This window comes from Vicia villosa, unplaced genomic scaffold (genome assembly GCF_029867415.1).
Source record: "Vicia villosa cultivar HV-30 ecotype Madison, WI unplaced genomic scaffold, Vvil1.0 ctg.000048F_1_1, whole genome shotgun sequence".
In the NCBI taxonomy this organism is placed as follows: domain Eukaryota; kingdom Viridiplantae; phylum Streptophyta; class Magnoliopsida; order Fabales; family Fabaceae; genus Vicia; species Vicia villosa.
The window spans coordinates 545028-554905 of record NW_026704980.1 but is presented as its reverse complement, the minus strand read 5'-3'; the positions used below and the strand labels follow the sequence as shown (position 1 = coordinate 554905).

At 34.9% G+C, this 9878-nt stretch overlaps 2 protein-coding genes across 4 annotated transcripts in view; one reads left to right on the top strand and one right to left on the bottom strand.

The window, feature by feature from the left end:
- Positions 1 to 243: 243 nt before the first annotated feature.
- On the bottom strand, positions 244 to 4378 carry LOC131623033 (putative disease resistance protein RGA4). Its single transcript, XM_058894043.1, has 3 exons — positions 947 to 4378; positions 566 to 709; positions 244 to 486 (listed from the first exon to the last, which is right to left on the bottom strand). The coding sequence occupies exons 1-2, from the start codon at positions 4257 to 4259 to the stop codon at positions 612 to 614; spliced, it is 3411 nt and encodes a 1136-aa protein (XP_058750026.1). The 5' UTR covers positions 4260 to 4378; the 3' UTR covers positions 244 to 486; positions 566 to 611.
- An 823-nt stretch (positions 4379 to 5201) lies between these two features.
- Positions 5202 to 9878, top strand: part of LOC131623032 (protein DETOXIFICATION 34-like) — a 50571-nt gene continuing 45894 nt past the window's right edge. The window contains exons 1-7 of one of the 3 annotated variants that reach the window (XM_058894040.1): positions 5202 to 5486; positions 5684 to 6309; positions 6583 to 6639; positions 6956 to 7194; positions 7275 to 7393; positions 7500 to 7586; positions 7696 to 7981. In XM_058894040.1, coding sequence (XP_058750023.1) covers positions 5226 to 5486; positions 5684 to 6309; positions 6583 to 6639; positions 6956 to 7194; positions 7275 to 7393; positions 7500 to 7586; positions 7696 to 7767 — 1461 coding nt within the window. In that variant the 5' untranslated portion in view covers positions 5202 to 5225 and the 3' untranslated portion in view covers positions 7768 to 7981. Of the gene's footprint in view, positions 5487 to 5683; positions 6310 to 6582; positions 6640 to 6955; positions 7195 to 7274; positions 7394 to 7499; positions 7587 to 7695; positions 7982 to 9878 lie in introns of those variants that run through there. The other 2 variants (XM_058894041.1, XM_058894042.1) reach the window with 2 other exon arrangements.

The window sequence follows — 9878 nt, the reverse complement described above, 5'->3', positions numbered from 1 at the left end:
TAATGCAGAATTAATAGTTCATATTCAACTACAAACTATTTGAAACTCAAACTTCACATACAACTTTTATTAACTTTAACGTCAATAGAGTACACAATCATTCTATCTTTCTACTAATTTCTCTAAACTTCCTCTGTGTGTCATGAGTTGATCTCCAATAACAATAATTTATAATTTGATTAATTGAATTGTTAAGTATCACAGTCAAAATAATATTCATACTTTTCAATGACAAAACTAGTATATCATAAATCAAGCCAAGAAGATTTATTGCATAAGATAGTTTAGTTGCAGTTAAAACTGAAATATAAGGATTCTTCCTAAGCATAAATTAATTACAAAGAACCACTCCATTGCATGAAGATAATGAATTACTCATTCCTTCCAATGTCTAACTTGAATAAGGAAAATGACTTTGAATTACTCATTCAGCCTGAGAAATATTTCCATGTGTCTAGAATTTCTTCGGCAGATTTCAGTAAAAACCTGCAAGTAAGTTTTTATATAAATGGAATGAATGTAGCAATAGTAAAGAAAGGAGAAAGATATGTTTCTTAGGGCTCACCATTTTTTGTCATAAAGGAGTGTTATCCTTATGCCATTAGGTGCATTCAAAATGTATCGACTACCAGGCTAAAGTCATTATCTAAAAGTAGACCGTAGTAGTACCCCAATTCAGAATCCATCTTCGATCTTGAAAGTTCATTCCCTACATTCAGAATTCCAATGTCAAAAATCATCAAACATTTGCTGCGAAAAACAAGATATATGACACCGATAATTATTTGAGAAAATACAAGTTAAGTGATTCAATATAACTAAATACGTAGGTGTTGTGTATGTGTAGACACTTGTGAAACCTTAAATCAGAAATGTATGTACGCATAGAACTGAATATATAGTTAAAAAGAACAAGATGAAAAAAGCAAGGGATTCATTAGATTACTCCAGTTTGTTCCTTTTGCAGGAAACTTCAATTCAGGAACGTGAGCAATCTTGTGCCAATCTTCCCCAGTTCCTTTCTTGCATCGCTTCTCCAACTTAGGGCATCCAACAATAATCAAAGTATGCAAGTTTTTGAGGTTCTGAAAGCTATTTGGTAGCCATCTTACCTTATCACACAAATTAATTTGTATTCTTTGAAGTGAAGTCATGGCTCCCAATGATTCGGGCAAGTCATCAAAGAATGATAGAGTCAAACTATGTAGGAAGGGGATAACTTCTAAACCCTGTAGCACCCTGCTGTTTCCATCATAGCACTTAATTGTCACTTGACGAAGGGAAACTAGCTTGTTCATGTTACTTGGTAAAACTAGTTGTGGACAGTCATCAATTTCAAGTATCTCAAGACAAACCAAGTCTCCAATACCTTCAGACAATGATATTAATTTGGGACAATTCAAAATGGTCAAAATTCGAAGAGAAATCAAACCCTGCCACGCATGCATTGAAAAAGACTCAAGTTCATCACAGCGTGCAATGTGAAGCTCCTCCAGGGCACTAAGAGAGCCTAGCTCATCAGGTAATACCTTGAATTCTTTGAAAAGTGTGAAAAAAAGTGACTTAAGATTATGCATATTACACACAATTCCCTTAGGAAATAAATCCAAATTTTCTTTAGAACAGTACTTAGGGAAGAGACTAAATAACCTATCGGTTATTCCACCAGAATGAAGGGTTTCAAGAGATGGAAGTGATGGGAGTGCCAACTTGGGAACACCAGAAATTCTAAAGTAGGAAAGTTGTGGTAGCATCTCTACACCTTCAGCTTCTAAGATCCTCTCTAAGTTAGGTAAACCACGCAGAGTCAATCGCTTCAATGACACGAAAGCCCTCTCCGATGTAGATTCATATAAGTCATCATCAATGTACTTTAAATCTCTCATTCCAGATACATAAAGAGTGGTTAAATAAGGTAATTTACCAAGTCGGGGAAGCCGCTGACAGTTTTTACAGTTGTAGAGTATAACATCAACTAAGCCTTCCAAAATAGAAATATTTCTCATCCAATCGGGAAAATGTATTCCTGCATATCCCTTAATCCCAAAACCCTTGAGACCTGTGTGAGGCTCAAGGACTTCAAGTACTCGCTCAACATTAGTATCAATGCCTTGTGAATTAGCATAACTATCCCATGACAGGTATAAGCGATTTAACTCCTTTTTACCAATCAAATTAGCTTCTTTAGCATCCCATTCACTTGACACATTCTCAAGGCCTTTGATGTGCAGCTTCCCTCCTAGTTGCAAGTCACGTAACTCTGCTAAACCAAATCCCTTCTTCGAACCCACTATGAAAATGCTCAATGTTTTTAGACAGGTTAACTTACTAATGTTGGAAGGCGTTGATACTAATGAATCGCAATTTTTAATCACAAGATGCCTGAGAGCTTGTAATTGTGTCAATTGGTTGGGTAGACTTGATAGATAGAGACAATTATCAAATTTTAGTATTTCCAAATTCTGCAACTTACAAACAGACTCAGGCAAGGTTTCGATGAAACAATAAAAAAGTTCCAAATACCTTAGATGTGTTAAACTCTTTAGTGCCGAAAGTTGTGGGCAACTTGTTCGTAATGCTCGAAGAGAAGTGATTGATGGAAATGAACCTGTGTTTTCAAAAGGAACATCTAACTGAAGAAAAGTTCGTAATGATTCAGCTTTCTTGAAAGGGATGGTGTTGTACTTGATTGGCTTATAAAAATTAATAACGGAACAACTTATATGGTGAACTCTGATAGACAAACTAGTCAAGCTTTCAGCCCCAGAAGCGAGACATTCTTCTCCCATAATAGACTGAGCTAAATCATGAAATAAATCATGCATTTTGAAAGTAACATTACCCTTTTCATCAGTTTTGACTTCTTGAAAAAACGACTTCGCGTATAATTCATTCCACACTTCATGACCAACATGCTCCACCTCTAAATTTCCTCTGGAAGCAATAAATCCATTAGCCAACCAAAGATGGATTAGTTGTTCCTTCACCATTTCAAAATCCTTAGGAAAAACAGCACAAAAAGTAAAACACAGCCTCAGTGATGATTTCAAATTAAAGTAGCTTAGTCTCAAAGCAGACATGATAGGATTATCATCGGATAAATTCCATAAGTTGCTTTCCTTTATAGAAAGCCATTGATGTTCCTCACTCTTAAAGCGCAAAAGGCTTCCTAGTGCTTTGGCTGCAAGAGGCGAACCCACACATTTTCTAACAATCTCCTTGCCTATTGCTACAAGCTCTGCACGCCCCTCTCTATTTGGTCCAAAAGCGCATTGTTTGAACAAAGACCAGATGTCATCATCAGCTAAACCTGCCAAACGATGAGACGGATACGTTCCCATAATGGACGCAACAATGTCAAGTCGAGTAGTGACCAAAACAGATGCCCCTTTCGTTCCATTTCCACATTGCAACAAATACTTCAACTTATTCCATTTCTCTTGGTCTTCACTCCACACATCATCAAGAACAAGTAAATACCTTTTGCTTTCCAAAATTTCTCTAACCTTTTTTTGCATTGCTTCTAAAGACGAGAGATCTGGATTTTTTCCATCAGCAGATTCTATAATGGACTCCAAAATTCTCATCATACTAAAATCATCTGAAACACAAACCCATATTTTCAAGTTAAAATGTGTATTTACCCTTTCATCATTGAAGACCAGTTGAGCAAGTGTTGTTTTTCCATATCCACCGTGGCCAACGATGGAATAGACAGAGAGTTCCTCATTATCACTAGCATCGTTAAGAAGAAACTCGATAATCTTGTCTTTATCTTTGTCTCTTCCATATACTTTTGGTTCAGCAAGGACAGAGGTAGTTTGGCGCCATTCATCATCTCCTTGTAGGTGTTCCTCTGGGACTCCCACTTGTAATCCATACTTCAGTCTGTCTTCAGCGATAACATCAATCTTTTCAGCAACTTGTTTCATCCTCCTTCCGATGTTACGACGAGCGAGAATCTTCTTAGGATGGAAACGGGTGGTCCATTTGTTTTCTCCATGTGGTTTTGAAGTTATTGAACAATCATCCAGTATATCATCAAGAACATGAGCGACATCAGACAGTTTTTGCAGCCAATTTTTGACAGCATGGCTTGTTATTTGCCTCTCTTCAGCATCTTTGAGAACAGCTCTAATTGCAGTTAGATTTCCGGATAGCTTTTTGGTCAAGTCATCAACACCCAAAATGGATGAAAGCTCGTGTCGAACAAAGGATTCGAGGTTTTGAATCAGGATTCCAAGTAAAGCATCAGCCATTTGAAGGTATGAGAAGAGAAATGAATAAAAGTTTGTTGGATAGATTTGGAGATAAGTTAGGTGTAAGAAAATGAATTATCTATTAAATGAATGGTTATACGGTTTATGACAGTGAGACCAAACAACAAGTTGTGAGAAAAAATCAAAATTTGGATTCTTTTCATATGAAGCATCATGTCCATTCATTTAAAGTTGATAAGGTTAGACCAAATTTCAGTGGTATAGCTATGTGAATTAATCACAATTTGTCTTTTAACTGTAAAAATGGTGAATAAAGTTTTGTCTCGGTCGTTTTCCTGGTAACGGACTGTTTTTCAAACCTTGATTATTTTCCTTTTTGAAAGATAATGGTGAATATTGTAATTATTGGTAGAAAAGTAAACCTGAAGTGCAAGTGGTTAATCTTTCGGAGGAGGAAAATTTCATCGGCCATTGTATGGTGGTTCCTGTCCGTGACAATGATGATGACCTTGCACCGGCAAGTTCCGTCAAAGTGAGAGTACGTATTTAGGTGGTTCACATTCTGAAAGGAAAAAATCATGTTGTGGACTTGGTATTTGGAATTAGAAATGACACTTGAATGAAAATGATGGGAAAGGATTTACTGCCTTACTGACTTGGTATTTAAAGTTTGGGTCCTTTGCAACCGAAAAAGGTAGACTGTCTTTTAGAATTTATTTGGTGCACAATATGTCATATGGCCCTCTCCTTCACTCTCTTTTTATGGTGGTTAGCTTGTACTGTCTTTGATCCATCAATTATCAAAGTATATAAGATAGAGTTACTTTAATCAATCTTTATCCAACGTGGGACCTCTCAAAAAATATGTGACATCATCCATAATAAGGACAAATTACATTTCCAAAATAAGCAAAGTCTAGATCTACCATATATACTATAAACATTGTGCTTTTGAGTCTTGATTTAGAAGCTCATACCAAACTTCAGTTAAAGAATCTCACTCATATGGAAACTCCTTTGGTAATCAAAAGCTTTACTACAGAAAATGATTATTTGGCAGTGAAAAGCTTAAAGGATTTGAAACATGTTTTGTTGAGTGAAACATTGAAGATATGGAAGATAGCAATTCCAGTGGCTTTGTCTTTACTTTTTCAGTTTCTTAATAACTCTTCAACTTCAATCTATGCTGGTCATCTTGGAGACATTCAACTCTCTTCTTTCTCTATCTATCAAACTGTCATTTGTTCTATCTATTTCTCTTTGCTGGTTAGTTACTCACTCACTCTCATTCATCCAAACTTCTTATCTATTTCTCTTTTTTTTTTTAAAAAGTTGTTGATTTGTAAATATCAACAACTAGCACATAAATATAAAAGTTTACACTCATTTAGTTTAACTAGCACATATCAGTTGATTTTTGAAAACTAGATAGAGTTGTGAAATCTACTCGTGTAAAATTGCAGTATGGAATGTCAAATGCAATAACAACACTATGTGGGCAAGCTTATGGTGCAGGACAATTTCAAAATGCTGGTATTTACCTTCAAAGGTCATGGATTGTACTCATAACCACTTGCATACTTTTGTTACCAGTTCATATATTTGCAACTCCAGTCTTAAAACTTCTTGGCCAAGAAAGAGAAATTGCTGATCTAGCTGGAAAATATTCAATTCTAATGATTCCATATATGTTTTCCTATGCTATTAACTTACCACTCATGAAATATCTTCAATCACAAAGCAAAGTTAATGTTATTATGTACATAGCAATTGTTACATTGCTAATACAAAACGGTTTACTTTATACCTTCATCAATGTATTTGATTGGGGAATAATTGGTTTAGCAATGGCAAGTAATGTATCAGGATGGGTATTTTCTGGTGCATTGGTAATTTATACGATTGGTTGGTGTAAAGAAGGATGGAATGGATTTTCTCTGATGGCTTTTAGAGAATTGTGGGAATTTATTAAACTAAGTATCGGTTCATGTGTAATGATCTGCTTGGAACAATGGTATTCTGCTTGCATTATACTCCTTGCTGGTCATCTTGATAATCCTGTCATTGATGTTGGTTCCTTTTCAATTTGGTAAGAATACCTTTTTTCTTTTAGTTGTGGAATAAATTCACTAGAGTTATTATTAACTCGCACTAGGATCTTGCTTTGGCTATCCCACCAAACCGAACAATGGTTATGATATTATCTGATGAAAAGTTCAAGGGAGTGTTGTGAGCAACAATTGACTAAACATCTAGAACCATAAGAGAATTTGACACCACACATATTTTTTTTTGCCACTTATACTTTTAAACTGTATTTGTTCTTGGTTTCCAATTCATATTTTTACTTTTGTATTTCTAGCTTTAATATTCAGGGTTGGCACGTGATGTTGCTACTTGGAGCAAGTACAGCAGTAAGGTGCGTGACTATAAACTTGTAGTGAAATCTACTCAAAGTCAGGGCTATCTTTGAAAACGTGTAAGGCAGACGATAATATATGGTCCAAAACTTGTTACGTTTAAACCGTCACTAAATAGAGTCTCATAAAATATTATGACGGTTTAATTGTGGTTAAATAAGACTGTTGTTTGTTTTGTCATGATTAAATTGCGGCTAATTTATACATGGCTTCAAAAAACTTGAGACGGCTCTACTGAAAGTGTTGATTATATTTTTTTCCATGTATTTTTTCAATGCTCACACTAATTATTTATTCATTCTAATGCTTTGCAAGTGTTCGTGTGTCTAATACACTTGGCATGTCGCATCCAAGAGCAGCCAAATACTCTTTTTTGGTCTCAATGTTTGAGACTCTTCTCCTTGGAATCATTTTCATGACTGTGATTTTCTTAAGTATAGACAAATTTGCCATCATCTTTACCAACAGTGAGGATATGATACATGCTGCTAGTGAATTAGCATACTTTCTTGGTATAAGCATGATTCTCAACACGGTTTCGCAGATTATATCAGGTAATTGATTGTTTGCTTTTATGAATAGAAAAAAGTTATATTTTAATAGCTTCTAATAACTTTAAAGAGATTTTATATAGGTGTTGTAATTGGATGTGGATGGCAAGTTATGGTTGGTTACATAAACTTGGCATGTTATTACATTGTTGGACTCCCCATTGGAATTTTTCTTGGTTTCCACCAACATTTAGGGGTCAAGGTATAAAACTATTATTGTTTTAGAAAATTTATCTTCAATAAATCATCAATAAACTTCTCTATTATATGATTTACATTTCATGAAAATTTGCATCTTTGTGGTATAGGGTCTATGGAGAGGCACAATGTGTGGCATGATTCTTCAGATTTTAGTCCTCATAGTCATTATTTATAGGACCAACTGGATCAAAGAGGTATTTATGTTTTCTTTTTGTATGTTAAAATCATAACAAGAAATTTGCTTAGTTAAAGTATTTTTGTTAAGATTTTATAGTGTAATTTATGAAATATGATTGTTTGTAGGTAGAGCAAACAGCTAATCGCATGCGAATCTGGAGCTCTAACAAAGAACAACCTTCAAAAGGAAGTGATTGAAATTAAATGTTGTGTGAGAAGTTTCTTTCAAGTCATAGAGTTAGAAATTTGCAATTAAGGACCATGTATAATATTCATTTATGTTGTTCAAGTGAGATAAGTGTCTATCATGGTTTATCTCTAGGTCCTTCCATCCTGCATTACCATTCTATAAACTTGTAAGGAATGAAACTGCATTTAAATGAACACCAAAGTGTGAAACTGTCTTTATCAAGCTCAAAGAAGTATTGTTGCAACAGCGTGTTTTGGTTTCACCCCGGGGACCGGAAAATGCTTTTTTCATATTTGTATTCAGAAGCCGTAAATGTCATTATGGTACGGGAATGCAATATTTCTCATTACGTGGTGTATTTCATTAGAAAAGTACTACCAGAGCCAGAGGTATACTATAACAAGATGGAGAATATTGACATAACCCTTATAAATGCGGTAAGAAAATTGAGGCATTATTGCCTTGCTGTTGTGGTAAGAATAGATTACTCCATTAATCAGATACTCTTCAAACCAAACTTAGCAAGGAGAATGACAAAGTGGATTCACTACAAGAAAATTTACAATTAGCTACGACAAAAACCGAAGCTAATTTGAAGCAAATCTCTATCAAACAAAATTAATCTGAGATTAGTTGTGGATTGACTAGATATATGCCATAGCATGGATTGAGTGGCTAATTGTCTAGGAAAATTTTCCTAGCAAAATTCCAACTAATATTTCAATATCTCTAGCTAAACCACAGCTAAATTGTAGTAAATAATGCTTCTAAATTAAACAGCTTCAATATTGCGTAACCAATATCATAGTAAATCTCAAGCTAATTTAGGCTAGTTGAGTTTTTTTTTTATAATTATCTTGACAAACAATCGTTAAAACTCATTGCAAATTAGTAGAGCTTAAATTGCTAAGCAATTCTAGAGACAATTCATGAGTATTCATCGGCAATATATATAATTTTTGTCCAATTATATTCAACTATATGAATCATTGGAAGCAATACAATATACAATTGATAAAGAAAAAGTTCAAAAGAACTTTAAAATACACAAATTTGAAGCAAGCAACATATGGCCCCTAATCCACTATCCTAACTAGTGCTTCTACACAATTTCTTTACATATGGTCCCAATCATCTATAAGACTTTACCTATGAATCTTCATCAAATATAGAGCTCCTCAAATAATATATAAGTTTCTGTCTGCCATATCTGCTAGCCCAATGCCCCTGATTCATGATTTCGGGGAAGCATTAACAATCACATGAATATACCTAATTGAAGGCAAGAACTCAAAACTAAAGATAAATCACATCATAATATAACACTGGCATAACCATTCTGTCATATTCTAAACAAACAACCATTATATTAGTAACAATCAAACCCTTCGCGTTCAATGTATAACTATTTGTTTCACTTTATCAAACTTTTTGAGAAGACATATAAACCCAGAACCAATACCCACATCACACACTCAGTGAATAATAATGTTCCAACAATTGATGGAATGCTTCATTTGATTCTACAATTGATGCATACCCATATTATAACTTCAATGTTCCAACACTCAACACCCAAAAAATTAATGCTCACAATGATTATCTATATCAAACTGAAAACATTAATATTTTATATAGGGTTAATTATGCCAGGGGTCCCTACAAAAACGCGACCCTGCACTTTTAGTCCCTGTAAAAATTTTCTTAGAAAAATGGTCCCTATAAAATTTGGCGTCACGTAATGTTGTCCCTCCCGTTAGTTTTCACTAACGGAGGGTGACGTGGCTGGCCAGCTGTATGTTTTCATTTGACACGTTGGAGTCTCATTATAATTATTCCGAAAACCCTAATTGTTCCCTCTCATTGCCTTATTCTCCCCTCTCACCCATTTATCGTCTTCTTCCTTCTTCATTGTTCCAAGCAATATTCTTCTTCATCTTTCTGCTTCGTCTTCTTCAGCTTCGCGTGAAATCCATGGCGCCTTCTTCAAATAGAGGCAACTCGATTTCAGCAGTTCATTCAACAAGTGTGAGCAATCGTAGATGGAGAATGTGTGCCTGCAATGTTCGTATGACATCGTATCGCTGCAAGAACGGCCGTAATCGAGGAAGACTTTTCT

What these genes read in the sequence shown, in the direction of transcription:
- LOC131623033 (XM_058894043.1), bottom strand. Translation starts at nt 4,259, where the DNA reads ATGGCTGATGCTTTACTTGGAATCCTGATTCAAAACCTCGAATCCTTT. An exon ending in TGCAAAAGGAACAAACTGGA is followed by an intron (nt 710 to 946) that starts GTAATCTAATGA and finishes TTCTGAATGTAG; the next exon opens with GGAATGAACTTTCAAGATCG.